The sequence below is a fragment of the Topomyia yanbarensis genome, chromosome 3 (assembly GCF_030247195.1).
Source record: "Topomyia yanbarensis strain Yona2022 chromosome 3, ASM3024719v1, whole genome shotgun sequence".
NCBI lineage: Eukaryota > Metazoa > Arthropoda > Insecta > Diptera > Culicidae > Topomyia > Topomyia yanbarensis.
Window position 1 is genome coordinate 243,734,211 of NC_080672.1, and position 20,713 is coordinate 243,754,923.

General features: G+C 38.7%; 1 protein-coding gene across 2 annotated transcripts in view; it reads right to left on the bottom strand.

The window, feature by feature from the left end:
- The window catches only part of LOC131692063 (putative 1-phosphatidylinositol 3-phosphate 5-kinase), a 237,624-nt gene that overhangs the window by 121,634 nt on the left and 95,277 nt on the right, over window positions 1-20,713 (bottom strand). For both annotated transcript variants that reach the window (XR_009305905.1, XM_058978913.1), the window contains exons 6-7: window positions 15,342-16,779; window positions 15,183-15,279 (exon numbers count right to left, since the gene is read on the bottom strand). Coding sequence is in view for 1 of the 2 variants with exons in the window: in XM_058978913.1 (XP_058834896.1) it covers window positions 15,183-15,279; window positions 15,342-16,779 (1,535 nt within the window). In the remaining variant the exon portion in view is untranslated. The remainder of the gene's footprint in view (window positions 1-15,182; window positions 15,280-15,341; window positions 16,780-20,713) is intronic.

Genomic DNA, 20,713 nt, shown 5'->3' on the forward strand with positions numbered 1-20,713 from the left:
TATATATATATATATATATATATATATATATATATATATATATATATATATATATATATATATATATATATATATATATATATATATATATATATATATATATATATATATATATATATATATATATATATATATATATATATATATATATATATATATATATATATATATATATATATATATATATATATATATATATATATATATATATATATATATATATATATATATATATATATATATATATATATATATATATATATATATATATATATATATATATATATATATATATATATATATATATATATATATATATATATATATATATATATATATATATATATATATATATATATATATATATATATATATATATATATATATATATATATATATATATATATATATATATATATATATATATATATATATATATATATATATATATATATATATATATATATATATATATATATATATATATATATATATATATATATATGGCTTTATTACCATCATGGTTTGTCACCGCTGCCAGAATATCGTGAAAGATAAAGAGGCAGTAATATGTAAGGGCTACTGCGGTGTAACCTTCCATGCAGTTTGTGCCAATGTTGATGGTTCTTTGTTGGACCAGATGAGGAATTACAAAAACAACGTATTGTGGATGTGCGACATTTGGGCTCTTCTTTTCTCTAATGCGCACTTTCGCAAATTGATGACCAGTTTCGACGACAAATTTGCAAATTTGCCTACCGCTATTCAATCCATGCAAACGGAGATAGAAAAATTGCGCTCAGGATTTGAATTACTGACTGCTAAAGTAGACCCCAAATCGAGTGCGCCTTCTCCTTTTGTTACACCGATTTCCTGGCCAAATGCAAATCGCTTCGATATACCAATCAATACACCAAAACGTCGCAGAGCAAACGATGGGTATTCATTTAGCTTCCCCGCCGTAACGAATAATGTAGGTACGAAGGCACCAAATGTGATCAAGACTGTGAATCTCAACCGTCGTGCTGATGATCAGTTGCTTTGGATATATCTATCTGCCTTTCATCCGGCTACTACAGAGAACCAGATTGCCTCACTGGTTAGTGAATGCCTCGATCTGTCGAACGTAACACCCAATGTAGTTAAATTAGTACCCAGAGTAAAGGACGTTAGCTCGCTTCAATTTGTGTCAGTCAATAGAATTGGCAGTCTTATCTTCGCCGGGACGCACTAAAATCCGCACGGTGGAAGCCCCGTCCGACCCCGTAACTGCCGATCCATCAGCTGTCACCATCTTTCAATGCCCCGACACGTTTTCAAATCTGTTTGGTCTTCAAGTATCCAGCATTATCCCATTAATATGCAGCATTACTCCGTCAGGTAACATTTGCAGCAGTATATGTGCTGCTGAAGCTTCAACTGGTACTGCTCGCCTTTTAAGTAATGGTACCTTCCAGGCGTGTGTGACGTCACCCGATTATCAAAACTGCGTCGCTTCATCGAATCCGTTTGGTCTTCAAACATGCAGCGTTATTCCGTCAGTGTGCAGCGTTACTCCGTCAGCATACAGCGTTACTCCGTCAGCATGCAGCGTTATTCCGTCAGTGTGCAGCGTTACTCCGTCAGGTAACATTTGCATCAGTATATGTCCTGCTGAAGCTTCGACTGGTACTGCTCGCCTTTTAAGTAGTGATAACTTCCAGGCGTGCGTGACATCATCAGATCATCAAAGCTTCGTCGCTTCATCGAATCCGTTTGGTCTTCAAGCATGCAGCGTTATTCCGTCAGTGTGCAGCGTTACTCCGTCAGGTAACATTTGCAGTAGTATATGTCCTGCTGAAGCTTCAACTGGTACTGCTCGCCTTTTAAGTAATGGTACCTTCCAGGCGTGTGTGACGTCACCCGATTATCAAAACTTCGTCGCTTCATCGAATCCGTTTGGTCTTCAAGCATGCAGCGTTATTCCGTCAGTGTGTAGCGTTACTCCGTCAGCATACAGCGTTACTCCGTCAGCATGCAGCGTTATTTCGTCAGCGTGCAGCGTTACTCCGTCAGCATACAGTGTTGCTCCGTCAGCATGCAGCGTTATTCCGTCAGTGTGCAGCGTTACTCCGTCAGGTAACATTTGCAGCAGTATATGTCCTGCTCAAGCTTCGACTGGTACTGCTCGCCTTTTAAGTAGTGATAACTTCCAGGCGTGCGTGACGTCATCCGATTATCAAAGCTTTGTCGCTTCATCAGATCTGCTTGGTCAAGCCTGCAGCCTTACACCGTTAGGTGATCATCTTTGGAGTGATGTGGGGGAATTTGAGGAATTGACTCTCGACGCAGACTTGAATGGTAAACTGACGATTTATTACCAGAACGTCCGAGGCCTACGCACAAAAATCGACGAAGTTTTCATTGCAATCTCTTCCTCCCATTACGATGTAATTGTTCTCACCGAGACTTGGTTAGATGATAGAATTCATTCTCGTCAGCTTTTTGGTGATTCATATGCTGTCTATAGAAACGATCGCAGTTTTGTGAACAGCCGTAAATCACGCGGAGGGGGCGTACTCATAGCCGTATCTACTGCATTGAATAGTTTCGTTGATCCAACACCTGTTGATGTTTCGCTTGAACAGCTGTTTGTTAAACTGAAGTTCATGATCGTTTTGTCAGCATAGGTGTAATTTACTTACCACCAGATCGTAAGAGTGATCTAGTCAGTGCAAACAACCATGTGCGATCAATTGATGCTGTTTTTTCTTGCCTTGGAAGTAATGACTGCACATTATTGTTTGGAGACTACAATCAGTCTGGCCTCATTTGGGACACACATGACAATGTCGCACCAGTAGTCAACGTACTTCGATCTTACATTTCTACCGCTTGCGCTGCGCTATTAGATGGATTCAGCTTCAACTGTCTCACACAACTTAATAGCGTGGAAAACCGTTATGGTCGTATCCTGGACTTTATCTTATTGAATGAGACTGCACTTGCCGACTGTCAGATTCGCGAACCTGCCGAATCCATCTCTGTGATTGATGCAAATCATCCACCAGTTGAAGTTACTATCAGTCTGCCAAAACCTGTTATTTTTGAGGATATCCCGAATGATCTTGGTTTTGACTTTCACCGAGCTGATTTCTTGGGACTTGCATCAGCACTCCTTCATACAGATTGGCATTCACTTGAGGATACGGAAGATATTGACTCCGCCGTTGAATATTTCACTGCCGTGATTAATGCTCTCATGACTGATTATGTTCCTTTGCGTAGGCCAGCTCGTAAGCCACCGTGGGGTAATGCACATCTACGATATCTTAAACGGCTCAGATCTAAGGCACTTCGATTGTATTGCCGTACACGCTGTCGTTTCGCCAAATATCATTTTGCGCAAGCGAGTAATAATTATCGATCTTATAACCTTCTCTTGTACAAACGGTACTCCATTCGAACACAAGCAAACCTGCGCAGTAATCCCCGACAGTTTTGGAAATTTGTGAACTCCAAGCGGAAGGAGAACGGCTTACCTACTGATATGTTTTTGCAGGAGCAGACTGCCAATCTGGCTTCGGAGAAGTGTGGCCTATTCGCTACTCACTTTAAAAGCACATTCAATGAAACAATTTCATCTGCAGATCAAATAGCGCACGCTTGTAGAGACACTCCATTAAATATTTGTCCTTTGAGAAGTTTCACTGTTACAGATCGGCAGGTTATTGCAGCAATCAACAAGCTAAAATATTCAGTCACTCCTGGTCTTGACGGCATACCTTCATGTGTTCTCAAGAAATGCGCGAATGTACTAATTTTACCGTTGACAACTCTATTCAACAGTTCCTTCAGGCAGTGTCGTTATCCTTCCAGCTGGAAAAGATCAATTATGTTTCCTGTATTCAAAAAAGGAGATCGCCGTAATGTTGAAAATTACAGAGGAATTACATCGTTGTGTGCCTGCTCCAAAGTTTTTGAGGTCATAATGAACGATGTGCTCTCTGCATCCTGCCAAAGCTACATTTCCCCTGATGAACACGGATTCATCCCAAAAAGATCAACTTCCACGAATCTCGTTCAATTCGTGTCATTCTGCTTACGTAATATGGACGCTGGTGCTCAGGTTGACACTGTATACACCGACTTGAAATCAGCATTTGACAGAGTTGATCACGCAATACTTTTGGAACGGCTGAAGTTATTAGGAGTGTCTCTTGACCTGATCCGTTGGCTCCATTCATATCTGAGAGATCGAACACTTGTAGTAAAAATTGGATGCGTGTTCTCTGCCCCTTTTACGAACAACTCGGGTGTTCCCCAAGGAAGTAACTTGGGCCCACTCTTATTCACACTCTTTATTAATGATCTAGCCACGGTATTACCTCCGGGTTGTCGTATATTCTACGCTGATGACGTTAAATTATACATGATCGTCAAGTGCATCAGGGATTGCTTAGCTTTACAACAGCTCTTGGACACTTTCAATGACTGGTGCTCCTTAAACTCGCTTACAATTAGTATTCATAAGTGCAGTGTAATATCGTATCATCGCAAGCACAAGCCAATTTCGTACGACTACTGTATTGGAGATCAACATCTTGAGCGTGTACGACATGTGTGTGACCTTGGAGTCACTTTGGACTCTGCACTCACTTTCCGACCTCACTTCAACTGATATAGTGATTATCAAGGCAATATGATATGATTAACAAGGCAAACTGCCAGATGGGATTCATGTTTAAAATTTCGAATGAATTTAACGACCCTCTTTGTCTTCCCTCACTGTACTGCGCATAGGTACGGTCGATATTGGAATCTAACTCCATAATATGGTGTCCGTATCAAGCAACATGGATAGCAAGAATTGAAGTCATTCAAAGAAAATTCGTTCGTTATGCATTAAGACGCCTTCCGTGGCATGACCCTATTAATCTTCCGCCGTACGAAGACCGCTGTAGATTATTAGGTCTACACACGCTTGAAACGAGAAGGAGAGTAGCCCAAGCTGTTTTCGTCGCTAAGATTCTTCTAGGTGAGTTAGATACGCCGGAATTATTAGGTCAACTCAACATCTATGCACCAGAACGTGTGCTCCGTCAACGAAACTTTTGGCTGTTGGAACATAGGAACTCTCTATATGACCCGATTCGTTTCATGTCTGCCATATTCAACGATGTGTTTACGGATTTCGATTTCAACGTGTCTGTTTGATTTAATAAAAAAAGAGTGCAGCGACGAGAAGGATTTTCTTTGTTCTTCCGCGTGGATTTCGGACAAGGCACGACGCTTGTGAATACGGCGATATGAAAAACACGTTCTATTTGATCGAGATCTTAATTGCTACTGATTGAGTGTGTTAGAGTTCACTATTTTATACGTTTAGAGTTCACTATCCTATAATCCAATCCGGAAGTTCATGCATATTTATTTATTCTCTTGGTATTAGTTAATGTATAAATAGAATTCATTTTATAGGCGTAGTAACCCTACTGCTAGGTGATAACAAATTGTAACAAAAATTCATTTTCAAAATATTAATTACTTAACACCGCCCTCTATTGAACGATTAGTTTCAACATTTTTCCTTGAGTTGGTTTTAGTTGCTTCGGATTTCAGCAGTCTGGCACTGGAGAAACCTTTCGCCTGATCCTCTGCTCCGCCGCGCTGGTTTCGAGATTCTCCTTGGTCTCTGCAACGTCGATTGGAAGTATGCACACTTCGGTTATTGCTCGCGTAAATAACCCTCTTGCCGTCCTCACCTTGACGACTCTGACTCGACCATCGCTTCCGGGAGCGATTTCCACGATCCGTCCTAAATTCCACTGAAGGGACGGCAAGTTGTCTTGTTTGAGCAAAACTAGCACGCCTTCTTTCAAGGGAATGATCGATTCGTCTTGCCACTTGGGTCGTTGGTGCAGGTGGCTGATATAGTCGCGACCCCATCGTTTCCAAAAATCTTGAACTGTACGCTTCATCTCCTGAAAACGACGAAGGCTGGTGAAGTTCTCACTGGTTAAATCTGGCTCAGGAATGGAAAACATGGGTTCCCCAATGATAAAGTGACCAGGGGTCAATGCTGTCAAATCATCGGCGTCATTTGATAAAGGGGTCAATGGTCGCGAGTTCAAGATGCTTTCGATTTGAATGACCACGGTACCCATTTCATCAAAACGGAACGCTTTGTATCCCAGTATACGTCGAAAATGATGCTTGAAGGACTTGATTCCTGCCTCCCAAAGTCCCCCAAAGTGAGGAGAGCGTGCTGGAATATGATGGAACACGATTCCTTGTTCGAGACAGAAGTTATTCCACGTTTCTGATTTGAACTGTTGAAGGTATTGCAGACGCAACTCCTTGAGTTCGCGGTCCGCTCCTATGAAAGCGGTTGCATTATCGCAATATAAATCCGTGACCCGACCGCGTCTACCAACAAACCGCTTGATTGCGTTGATACAAGATTGCGCTGAAAGATCATGGACAATTTCAAGGTGGATTGCCTTCGTTGCCATACAAACGAAGCACGCCACATACATCTTCACGGATGCACCTCGACCCGACAGTGGACGTACAAGAAATGGTCCACAATAGTCTAATCCTGATTTAGAAAATACCCGTGCTGGAGTAATTCTTACCTTTGGAAGAGGAGCCATGATCTGATGCTGGAAGCGAGGATTGCATCGAAAACATTGTACACAATTTCTAACGATTTTTCGTGCCAAGTTTCTCCCACGCAATGGCCAAAAACGTTGTTTCATTGTAGATAGGAGTAACGTTGGCCCTCCATGCAAGGTTTGCAGGTGGATTGACCGTGCAATCAATGTCGTTAACTGATGACCTGCTGGTAACAATATAGGACGCCTTATATCCAGAGGAGCATTCAAATTTTCTAATCTGCCCTTAATCCTCACTAGTCCCAGATCATCCAAAACAAGATTCAGACCCTTGATCAGAGATTTGAAGTTTAATTCAGCATTGCTCAGATGTTTCCCATCGTTACCTTGCAATTTTTCAACTGCCCCAGGGAACGACTCAGTTTGCGCGACCCTTATCAGAGATTTGAGCGTGTTGTTTATTTCTGGCCACTCTAGCGATCGAAAATTTCGTTGATTTTGTGGCACAGTGCAATTTCTAGCAAAACGATAGCAATAGGAAGTAACTCTCAGCAACTTAGAGAGTTCCGAAAACCTGTGAAAAATATCATTATCTGAATCAACTACTTGGGTTGTAACTAGTGCTACAACAGGACGACGTTCAATAGCCATTGTCTCATTCGGAAAGCCTTCCAATTGTATTGTTGGCCACAGTTCCTTTGGTTGAAGGATAATACAAGGACCATGTAACCAAAGTTTATCAGTAAGAATTTGCAACGGACTCAACCCACGGGAAATTCTATCAGCTGGATTCAGTTCGGACGAGATATGCCGCCACTGGTGTCCCGTTGAAATCCTTTGGATTTCCGAAATACGATTAGAAACAAAAATTTTCCAAATAGGAGGGGGTGAGTTTATCCAATGCAGCACTATTGTGGAATCGGTCCAAAGTGTTACATCACCAGAAAAATCTGTTATATTTAAAACTTGTTCTACAAGTTGACTCCCCAATAAAGCTGCACAAAGCTCCAATCGAGGCACGGTCATGCCTCGCAATGGAGACACACGCGATTTAGCGATCAGAAGGTTGCTACACATATTCCCTTTATCATCGGCGGATACTACATACATGCAACAACCGTATGCTCGTTCAGAAGCATCGCAAAAACAATGTAAAGAGTAGGTTCGATTATTTATCACACGTCGAGGAACTATTAATTTTGCAAGGTTAGGTATTTGTGTTCTATATTCACACCACCACGATGAATCAGTATCAGGTAATTGCTCATCCCACTCGTAACATTTTGCCCATAACTGTTGTACAAATATTTTTGCTCGAACAATAACTGGACCCACCAACCCTAACGGGTCAAATAATTGAGCCATTTCCGACACTACCACCCTTTTGGTAATTGTGCTTAACAATGGAAGTGTTGGAATTTTAAAATAAAACTGATCATTCAGAGGATTCCACAAAAGACCGAGGGTTTTCACCGCGTTTGATTTGTCGATTTCAACTTGATCTGGCATTTCTATTAGGTCTGGTTCTATTAACTGTAACACTCGAGAGTCATTGCTACACCATTTCCTGAGAGTAAAACCCCCCAGTCGAAGCAAATTGTTCAATTGAATAGTAGATTCCACTGCCGTTTCTAACTCGTCATCACCTGCCAACGTATCATCGACATATGTTCGAGTCTTTAAGATTTTCGCGCCGAGAGGAAACCTTGCTCCCTCATCTTCTGCAAGCTGATTTAACACGCGCGTAGCTTGGAACGGAGCACAGTTTGTACCATAAGTTACTGTAGTTAAACGATAGGTTTGAAGGGGAGACGAAAAATCATTTCTCCAGATAATTTGAAGCAAGTTACGATCATTTGGGTGTACCAATATTTGTCGAAACATTTTTTCAATGTCCGCAATGTATACAAATTTTGGCATTCGAAAATTTAGTACGATAGCTAAAAGCGGAGGCTGTACCGTTGGTCCAGCGTAAAGCACGTCATTCAAAGAGAGCTGATTGCATCCCTTGCACGATGCATCAAATACAACCCTAGTTTTGGTCGAAGAACTATCGGGACGCTGGATAGCATGATGTGGTAAAAAGAAAGAAAGTTTACCTGAGCGAAAACCGGTTTCCATATGTCCGAGACGAGAATATTCCTCCATAAACCGACGGTATTCTTCATGAAAGCGCGGGTCCAATCGAAAGCGACGCTCAACGGATTGAATCCTTCGTTCAGCGATCGGGTAGCTATTGCCAAGCAGTGGCAAACGATCTTCTCTCACCGACATCTGCACTACGTATCGACCAGACGAATCGCGAGAAACAGTTCTCTGAAAATGATCTTCACATCGTTGTTCTTCGGGTGTTAGTGCTGGATTCTCATTTATGCGATCCAGTTCCCAAAACCGTTGCAGCATGCCATCGAGAGTGGCTCCTGTGCTGATAATGCAAATTGACGGCCTTGTTCCCGACGACGCATACATTCCAGACACAATATAACCGAACGCGGTTCGCTGTAAGGATGGATAACCATCAGCTAAGTTGTAATTACCACTTTCAATTAAACGGAAGAAGAATTCAGCCCCTAGTAATAGATCCACCCCAGTACTAATATTGAATTTTGGGTCGGCTAACACTAAGTTTTTCGGGATCTTCCACCCATTAATATCAACATTTTTGCTAGGCAACACTGCCGGAATCTTCGATATTACTAGGCAATTAGCATTTATGCTAAACATCTTTACACGAGAAACCACCTTCACATCCACCATCTCATTGATGTGTACCTTTCCATGCCCGATTCCAACTACATCCATGTTGGTTTTAACGCGTTTCAGCCCGAGTTTTCTAACTAACGATTCCGATACGAAATTGCACTGCGAGCAATTATCCAACACAACGCGCGCGTAGTTAAACGAATCCGAAACATCCTTTATTTTAATCACCGCGGTAGCTAAGAAAACTTCACATCCCTCTCGTAATGGATGCGACTTAAACGATTTGGCAACTGGCTCGATTGCTTGCCCTAGTTCCCCATGAACATTTTCGCGTTTACCATCATTCGGAAGAAGTGCACAAAACGATTGTGTGGATACCGGCGAATGCGACGAGACCGATTGCGATTGGCACTTTTGATAAGCGTGTGGTGTATTCAGTGACTGAGATAACTCAAACTCGTTTGCATGTGAGTCACAAGTTACCATAAAGGAATTAGCACTCGCACCAGTATTCGACGTTTGTTCTGGGCTAGCTGGTAAATGTAACATGGTATGATGACGGTTAGTACAAACACTACAACAAATTGAGTTACAGTTTTTCGCAAAATGATAACCGTTCAAACAATTGATACACAATTTATGCCTTTTTGCCACATTAAACCTTTCCTTTGGTGACAACCGTTTAAACTGATCACATCGATAAATAGGATGACCCTGCTTGCACATAGGGCATTTATTGGATGGCTCAGAAATCACGAAACTAGAAGACGATTTTGATTTTTGGACTGGTTTAATTTCGTGCGCGGATGGTTCAATTTGCGACAGCTTCACCGATTGAAGCGTCCTGGCTTGCTTTCGAATGAACGCGACTAGCTTATCATAGATTGGTCTTTCTTCTTCGTTACACATATTCTCCCATTCTCTCAGTGTGTTGGGATCTAAACGGCGACTCAGCCCTTCGACAAGCACTGAATTCCAGTGTTGTTCCATTCCCTCTAACTGGTTAAGAATGCTGACATGACGATCGAACTGATCTACCAGTGCCGACAAACTGGTAGCGGACTCACGTTTCAACGCGGGGATCGAGAATAACGCGGCGAGGTGTCGTTTTATCAAGAGGTTCGGGTTATTGTACCGTTTCTCCAATAACCTCCATGCTATTAAATAATTGTCTGCTGACATTTCAAGAGACGAGATAATACGCTGTGCTTCACATTTGAGCGATGCCTTGAGATAGTGTAATTTTTGTACTGGTGTTAGTTGCATATTGCCATGAACTAGCGATTTAAAGACGTCCCGAAATTCTATCCAATCCTCCGGGTTGCCATCAAACTCCGGAATCTTAATTTCGGGCAAGCAGCCGGATTGGGTAACTTGACCAGGGTTTGGAGATTCCCGTGGAAGGTTACGGACATTTTCACAAGGCAATTTTCCAACCAAAGACGATTTAAGTTCAACATACATGTTATGGAACGCGATTCGTTCTTCGGATAACTCTACCTCAGCATGTTCGTCAAAGGCCTCTAATGATTCAATTTCATCTTGTACCTCTGAAAACTGCTTCCACAAATCATCTAATAAATCTAGTCGCACTCGTACTTGGAGACTTTGTGCGGGTTGAAATTCATCATTGAATGATTTAATTAAATTAGCCGAGCCTAAGATGGTTGCTTGTTTGCGATTTAGAACCTTCAACCGATTTACGGCAGGCCGACTCTTCTTTTTGGGAGTCATCTGGCCAAAACTGCGATACAATATCGAGGGAATTGTGAAAATTACGTACCTTGGATGCTGGGACTAATTACACTGTGTTCCACAACACAATGGTCTTACAGAGAGGCGGTCAAGATGGCGGGTTGCAAATCGGTAACACGTGCTCCTTCCTTCCTCACTATGGATGTTATGGCTACGTTGCGAGAAGCTTCTGAGGTACGGCGTCGTTCCTTGTGACACGATGGAGCGTTCCTCACGAGACGAGATGATTTTCCTACAGGTGGCTTCCGAATTTTCCGAACACGTTACAGATGTAGGCCGTTTCGTGCTTGATCGCGCAGGAACGGGTCGATACGATGTTGGTTCTGCACTGCGAGACGATACGAGATACTTTCCGGCGACACGATTCCCGGGTTTCGGCACCACTGTTTGATTTAATAAAAAAAGAGTGCAGCGACGAGAAGGATTTTCTTTGTTCTTCCGCGTGGATTTCGGACAAGGCACGACGCTTGTGAATACGGCGATATGAAAAACACGTTCTATTTGATCGAGATCTTAATTGCTACTGATTGAGTGTGTTAGAGTTCACTATTTTATACGTTTAGAGTTCACTATCCTATAATCCAATCCGGAAGTTCATGCATATTTATTTATTCTCTTGGTATTAGTTAATGTATAAATAGAATTCATTTTATAGGCGTAGTAACCCTACTGCTAGGTGATAACAAATTGTAACAAAAATTCATTTTCAAAATATTAATTACTTAACAGTGTCATCCACCGCTTTCAAGAACCGGCTGCTAAGGAGCCTCTGACTTGACAGTTATTTACCGACGACTTTTTAATCTGTAGTTTTATTTGCTGCTTTTCTTCTATATATGTTTTTTGCCTTTCTCATATAAAGAAAGGCTATGCAATCACTGTAAAAATCCACCTTTTTACCGAGGCCCGGAGGGCCGAGTGTCATACACCATTCGATTCTGTTCGTCGAGATCGGCAAATGTCTGTGTGTGTATGTATGTATGTGTGTGTGTGTATGTGTGTGTCATTTAAACTCACACAATTTTCTCAGAGATGGCTGAACCGATTTTCGCAAACTTAGTTTCATCTGAAAGGTATAACGCTCCCATAAGCTGCTATTGAATTTTTAGTTGACCCGACTTCCGGTTCCGGAGATACGGGTTGAAGAGTGCGGTCACACAGCAAATTCCCATATAAACTAGTACCCCCATGATGTTAAAATGATGTAAAACATATTAAAATTGATGTAACATTACTCTAGTTTGCGGTTCTGGATCACTAATGATCAATCAAAGCAGCTTTGACCACATTGGCCACCTATGACGGTTCATGACGCCCCCGGGGAACCCGCCAAGTTCCTAAGCTAATATCACACCCATTCCACAACGAATTCTCTACAGATTTTTACAAACTTGATTTCAAATGAAAGATACTGTAATGCCATTGACTGCTGCTGAACTTCATTCGGTTCTGACTCTTGCTTCCGGAGTTACAGGGGTGTTAGTAAGGATACACTGGAATTTCCCATATAAATCGGTACAATCGTAATACCTCAGAGGCTAAAAACTATTGAAATGGTCGCCAAATTACTTCTAATCGCAGATCTAGATCACTGATTGCCAATCAAACATTCTTTGAATATATTGTCCACCATCGACGATTCCGGAAGTCCGGAATTCCGGGCATATTCCACAATTAAAGTCACATCGGTTCATCGGTGATGACTGAATCGATTTTCTCAAACCAAGGCTCAAATGGAAGGCAAAATATGCAGTTGAGTATTGCGTCGCTTCCCCTCCCCCCGCCTTGCCCTTACACCTCCCTCCTTCATCACTCCCCTCCCCTTGGACCACCCTCACGCCCGCATTTCCTTCATCCACCCCGTATACCGAAATAAGATGAAGGATTTCTGACGCATCCTCCACTCCCACTCTACTACCCCCCCTTTCCCTCCACTTTCAAACCCATTCCACCAACATTTCAAAATATAGTCATATGAAGATAACATTGAACTCGTGCTGATTAAGCTAATTAAATATTATTCTTTTTCCTTTCTCATATAGAAAGGTTATGCAATTGCTCCAAAAACCGACTTTCGAACCGAGGCCCGGAGGGCCGAGTCTCATATAACATTCGACTCAGTTTGCCAAGATCGCAAAATATCTGTGTGTATGTATGTGTGTATGTATGTATGTATGTATGTATGTATGTATGTATGTATGTATGTATGTGTGTATGTGTGGATTTGTTAACAAAATGTCCACATCGGTTTCTCGGAGATGGCTGAACCGATTTTTACAAACTAAGATTCAAATGAAAGGTATAATATTCCCATAGGTGGCTATTGAATTTCATTTTTACTCGACATCTTGTTCCGGATTACGAGTTGAAGAGTATGGTTACAAAACAAAATTTGTTGATTTGTCCACATCGGTTTCTCGGAATTTTCTGAACCGATTTTGACAAACTTGATTTTAAAAGAAAGGTCCATCAGCTGCTGTTGAATTTTGTGTGGATCCGAGTTCTGGTTCCTGAATTACAGAGTGATACGTGCGATCACGCAGAAAATCCCGATTCTAACGAATTCTGCGATGAATGAAAAAAGGTGAAATTTTCTCCAAAATGTAAACACAACTGTTGAATTTGTAGATCTAGGTCACCAAACAGTCATTCAAAGTCTCGTTGACCACACTGGCCACCATCGACGGATCCGGAAGCATCCAAATTCAGAATAACGGTTATATTGGTATCTCGAAAATGGCTAGACCGATTTGATCAACTTAGTCTCAAATGAAAGGTGTTGCGTCCCCGGAAACTGATATTAAATTCCATCTCCATCCGACTTCCGGCTCCGGAGTTACGGCGATCACATAGAAAACTCCGATTCAAACCGATACCGCGATGAATGCAAAAAGGTGCTCTTATATATACTTACCAAGTGAAATAAGAATGAAAGACATTTCCATAATGTTATATTGTACGAACCAGCTATCAAATCATAGTTAGGAGAAATGAGAAAGGCACAATTGCACCTCTAGGTGGATTAAAACGGGTTTTTTTTACTTTTTCTTTACTTTTTGTATTAGCCTGTTTTGTTACATTTTTTTTTCTTTTATTTTTATTGTTAAGTTATTATTGTTATTGTTAAGTTATGTATTGTGTATTCAATTGAAAAGATATGGGATTCTATGCCAATTTGAGAAGAGTTAATGTTTCACTCAAGTTGGCTTTTCCCCATCCCCACATTCATTAAGACCAACCAGGTCAGATGATAAATAAAATAAAATGAATATATATATATATATATATATATATATATATATATATATATATATATATATATATATATATATATATATATATATATATATATATATATATATATATATATATATATATATATATATATATATATATATATATATATATATATATATATATATATATATATATATATATATATATATATATATATATATATATATATATATATATATATATATATATATATATATATATATATATATATATATATATATATATATATATATATATATATATATATATATATATATATATATATATATATATATATATATATATATATATATATATATATTATATATATATATATATATATATATATATATATATATATATATATATATATATATATATATATATATATATATATATATATATATATATATATATATATATATATATATATATATATATATATATATATATATATATATATATATATATATATATATATATATATATATATATATATATATATATATATATATATATATATATATATATATATATATATATATATATATATATATATATATATATATATATATATATATATATATATATATATATATATATATATATATATATATATATATATATATATATATATATATATATATATATATATATATATATATATATATATATATATATATATATATATATATATATATATATATATATATATATATATATATATATATATATATATATATAGAGAGAGAGAGAGAGAGAGAGAGAGAGACTAGAAATGTAATGTAATCTAAAAAATATATACTATTCGAAAAAAAACAAATATATAGCCATAATGAGGATCAAATTTACCTGAAAATGAATTTCTATGTGAGAACCAGTTTTATTTTTCTTGCTATCTGCACTATCTGCTTTGATCAGTCCACTATCATCTATTTCAGTTGCAGATCTACAAAAATATATATAAGAGCATATTGAAATGATAAAGTCAATAATAAGACGATAAATTACCCAGCATCCAATGACTTTCGTTTTAAATGTGGGCTGTGTTCGACGGCATTGCCATCAAACAGATTATCCAACGATTTTTTGTATTCGGGTGATATTAAGCTATATGCAATACAAGATGATAGGTCCTGATCATCTACCATAACAGGAAACAAACCCGAACTGAGATTGTGATGCTCGTTTGTTGGTAAAGGTGAATTTAAAATGTGTGGATTTTCTGCCGAAGATAATAATTGACTAAACAAACTTTTCACACCTTTTTTGTCGTACTCTTTTGCAGTTTTGTCTTCCAATTTAATGTTCTCGGTAATAGATTCTGATGAAGATGCTTCGATATTTGAATCATTGGTACCAAGTGCCCCATCAAGGGACTTGTTGAAAGATGTAGGATCTTCCTCTTTGGCCAAATCCAAATCTTCCGTAACAATAGTGCCATTATCAATGCTTAGCACATCTGCTTTTGGTGGGTTTGATCTGCATTGCATCATTATTTCATGCAATTTTGGTTCCCAATCGTCCATTGTTTCTGCCAGAGTCTTCTTTAGCAACAACATCGCATCATCAACATCTTCTGTCGATATGCTCGTCTCTGTTAACAAGGTTTGAACTGATTCAACCCGTTGTTTAAAAAACATTTGATCTTGGTTTGCTTTCTTCTTCAGTTTCGCAAATGTATCAGTGTCGACCGAAAGATCTGCTAACTTATCGAATATTTTTGCATATATCTCATATCCTTTAATTGCGAAATTTTTCACTTCCTCAACTATTTTTTTACTATCGCAGACTTTCGGTGGTTCTAATTGTACTATCATAGTAGGTAGACTGATTTCCCATATATTGACTGAACAGTACATGAAACTGGCAACGATTCCCATATATGAAAAATTGTGTACATAATCGCGGTGTAAGGAATGTTTGCAGTTTGTTTGGTCGACCATTTCCCTTCGTTTGTATGAATGTCCATGAAAAAGTTGCTCCAGGTATTTGGCAAAAGAATAACACCACGTGTCATTGGACATTGGTACAGGCTTAGTAGCTTGGTTACAAATTGTGCATTTTGATGTAAGTAATATTGTCCCAGTGTCTACCTTGTTTACGTCTTCACAAAGCTTCACATGAACGCAGCCTTGCGAGTGTACATATCGTCGTATATGATCCATCATCGGCACGTTACATGATTTACAAATATAAGAGCTACGAAAACAATAGCGTTCTAAGAACTCACCAAGCATAATATCATTATGACCGTAAAACTTCATATTCAGGAACGATGGCTGTGCACAAAACGACGAAGGCGTGTTAGGATTATAGTAAAAACTACAGAACAAAACAGGAAGGCGTTGATGGCATTCAAGATCCAGTGCATCTTTGTAAATGTACTCTTCAATTGACTTTTGAGGGTAAGTAGTTACCCGACGTTTTCGGCTTGCATCTTTTTTCACTGAAAAAAATGATAGATTGGAAAAGAATTATGTTTTGGCCAAAAATAATGTAAAGTTTGTTAACTTTTTGCGGAATAATAAAAATGCGTAAGAACTTTCCGCTTTGATAATTTAATTCGTTTATTATTCGAGAATTCGTAAAAACAGTCTCTGGGTGAAATTTAAGATGGCTTCAAAAAATTTCTTAATCCCAGTCCTTCGTTTGATCGGAATCTTGATAGCTCCTGGTTTACCCAACAACAACAATCTTACTTATATGTTTTACTCGATCAGTCATTCTCAAGACTACCTATATTTTTTCGACAATCAGTCTTTCTTTCTCAAGACTACCTACTTTTCTACTCAATCAGTTTATGCCTTTCTCCATCAGGCCCGTGCGCAGAAAATTCTCAAGTGGGGGGGGGGTTGATTTTTGCATTTCTCATATAAAAAAGGCTATGCAATTACTGTAAAAATCGACCTTTTAACCGAGGCCCGGAGGGCCGAGTGTCATACACCATTCGATTCAGTTCGTCGAGATCGGCAAATGTCTGTGTTTGTATTTTTGCCTTTCTCATATAAAGAAAGGCTATGCAATCACTGTAAAAATCGACTTTTTAACCGAGGCCCGGAGGGCCGAGTGTCATACACCATTCGATTCAGTTCGTCGAGATCGGCAAATGTCTGTGTGTGTATGTATGTGTGTGTGTATGTGTGTGTGTGTATGTGTGTGTGTCATTTAAACTCACACAATTTTCTCAGAGATGGCTGAACCGATTTTCGCAAACTTAGTTTCATCTGAAAGGTATAACGCTCCCATAAGCTGCTATTGAATTTTTAGTTGATCCGACTTCCGGTTCCGGAGTTACGGGTTGAAGAGTGCGGTCACACAGCAAATTCCCATATAAACTGGTACCACCATGATGTTCAAATGATGTAAAACATATTAAAATTGATGTAACATTACTCTAGTTTGCGGATCTAGATCACTAATGATCAATCAAAGCAGCTTTGACCACATTGGCCACCTATGACGGTTCATGACGCCCCTGGGGAACCCGCCAAGTTCTTAAGCTAATATCACACCCATTCCCCAACGAATTCTCTACCGATTTTTACAAACTTGATTTCAAATGAAAGATACAGTAATAACATTGACTGCTGCTGAATTTTATTCGGTTCTGACTGTTGCTTCCGGAGTTACAGGGGTGTAAGTAAGGATACACTGGAATTTCCCATATAAATCGGTTCAATCGTAATACCTCAAAGGCTAAAAACTATTGAAATGGTCACCAAATTACTTCTAATCGCAGATCTAGATCACTGATTGCCAATCAAACATTCTTTGAATATATTGTCCACTATCGACGATTTCGGATGTTCGGAATTCCGGGCATATTCTACAATTAAAGTCACATCGGTTCTTCGGTGATGACTGAACCGATTTTCTCAAACCAAGTCTCAAATGGAAGGCAAAATATGCAGTTGAGTATTCCGTCGCCGCCCCTCCCCCCGCCTTGCCCTTACACCTCCTTCCTTCATCACTCCCCTCCCCTTGGACCACCCTCACTTCCGCATTTCCTTCATCCACCCCGTATACCGAAATAAGATGAAGGATTTCTGACGCATCCTCCACTCCCACTCTACTAACCCCCATTCCCTCCACTTTCAAACCCATTCCACCACATTTCAAAATATAATCACATGAAGATAACATTGAACTCATGCTGATTAAGCTAATTAAATATTATTCTTTTGCCTTTCTCATATTGAATTGCATAACCTGCAATTGCTCCAAAAACCGACTTTCTAACCGAGGCCCGGAGGGCCGAGTCTCATATAACATTTGACTCAGTTCGCCGAGATCGCAAAATATCTGTGTGTATGTATGTATGTATGTATGTATGTATGTATGTATGTATGTATGTATGTATGTATGTATGTATGTATATATGTATGTATGTATGTATGTATGTATGTATGTATGTATGTATGTATGTATGTATGTATGTATGTATGCATGTATGTATGTGTGTGTGTATGTGCGAATTTGTTAACAAAAGGTCCACATCGGTTACTCGGAGATGGCTGAACCGATTTTTACAAACTAAGATTCAAATGAAAGGTATAATATTCCCATAGGTTGCTATTGAATTTCATTTTCAACCGACATCTTGTTCCGGATTACGAGTTGAAGAGTATGGTTACAAAACAAAATTTGTTGATTTTTCCACATCGGTTTCTCGGAATTTTCTGAACCGATTTTGACAAACTTGTTTTTAAAAGAAAGGTCCATCACCTGCTGTTGAATTTTGTGTGGATCCGAGTTCTGGTTCCTGAATTACAGGGTGATACGTACGATCACGCAGCAAATCCCGATTCTAACGAATTCTGCGATGAATGTAAAAAGGTGATTTTTTTTTCCAAAATGTAAACACAACTGTTGAATTTGTAGATCTAGGTCACCAACAGTCATTCAAAGTCTCGTTGACCACACTGGCCACCATCGACAGATCCGGAAGCATCCAAATTCAGAATAACGGATATATTGGTTTCTCGAAAATAGCTATACCGATTTGATCAACTTAGTCTCAAATGAAAGGTGTTGCGTCGTCGGAAACTAATATTAAATTCCATCTCCATCCGACTTCCGGCTTCGGAGTTACGGGTTGTGGAGTGCGATTACATAGAAAACTCCGATTCAAACCGATACCGCGATGGTGCTCTTATATATTCTTATCAAGTGTAGGGGAGAGAGGGTAACAGTGGATCAGCAGGAACTATGAAACATTCGCAATAAAATCACAATGCATGATCGGAATCGTCGCATTCCCTCATATTTCACAATTTCTAATTCTTTACACGTGTTGCTATATTTTGGAAGAGATCTGATAACTCTATTTCTTTTAATGGATATTTGTTTGTTTTGTGATAGCCAGAGTAAATTTGCAATGGTAAACATTATTCCATCTTTATGAATTACCATTCATTGAATAAATGTTTAGTCTATTGCTAATAATTACAAATTTTATGCTCAACATTTGTCGCGAACAAAGTTTTTTGGTAACTACTCATGGTTCTGTGTAATTTCACAATTTTCATGAATAGACCCATTGGGTAACTGTGAATCGATGGCGTATGGGGAACAGTGATTTTTGTTGGTTTTTGTGGTCTGTCTCAAAATGTCAATGGGTTCCGATTTTCCACAGTAAATACTACTCATATAGCGCAAAATTAGTAAATTTGGCCAAATTTTGTAGAAATTGTCTCTTATTTCAGGATTGCAGCTAATATGCATATATGGTGGTTCGATGTTACGCGATGATATAGTGGATTCTTTCGTAAACAAACGATTTTCGCCTCAATATAACTTTAATTCAAAGCGTTAGGATCATTCTTCGTCACAACAAAAGAATAAAATTTATAAGTAGAATATTTCACTATAGACGACATCGTGTTTCATAGTTCCTACCCATGGGGCACACTGATACATTTTACCACCAACTGTTTATTATCCAAAAAATGTTATTTCCCGTGAATTTTACCAGCTGGAAAAAATATATGTATTAGTTAACAACATAGTGGCACTATGTATCACTTTTGATTACACGAATAACATGTATTATTATCAAAATTAATTTTTTTTTTTTTTTTTTTTTTTTTTTTATCCCTTTATGGGCAGCTAGGGCCGAGGGTGGTGGCTAGCGGGTTTCATACATCCTTGACCTGACGGACAAAGCTATGGTGCCTTGAACACAGGCAACGCAGATCCAAGGCCATCATTGAAATGATAAGTTCTGCGTTTGAAATGTACTTCCCCCGGTTGCCAGACGAATACCTGTAATTATTACTTGTTGCTTTGTATGTATGAATCTAATGTTCAGTCCTGGGTTGTGTATGCGTGGAAGGTGTGGTTTTTAGCGTTCGAGTCCAGGAGTGCATATCTGTCTGGGT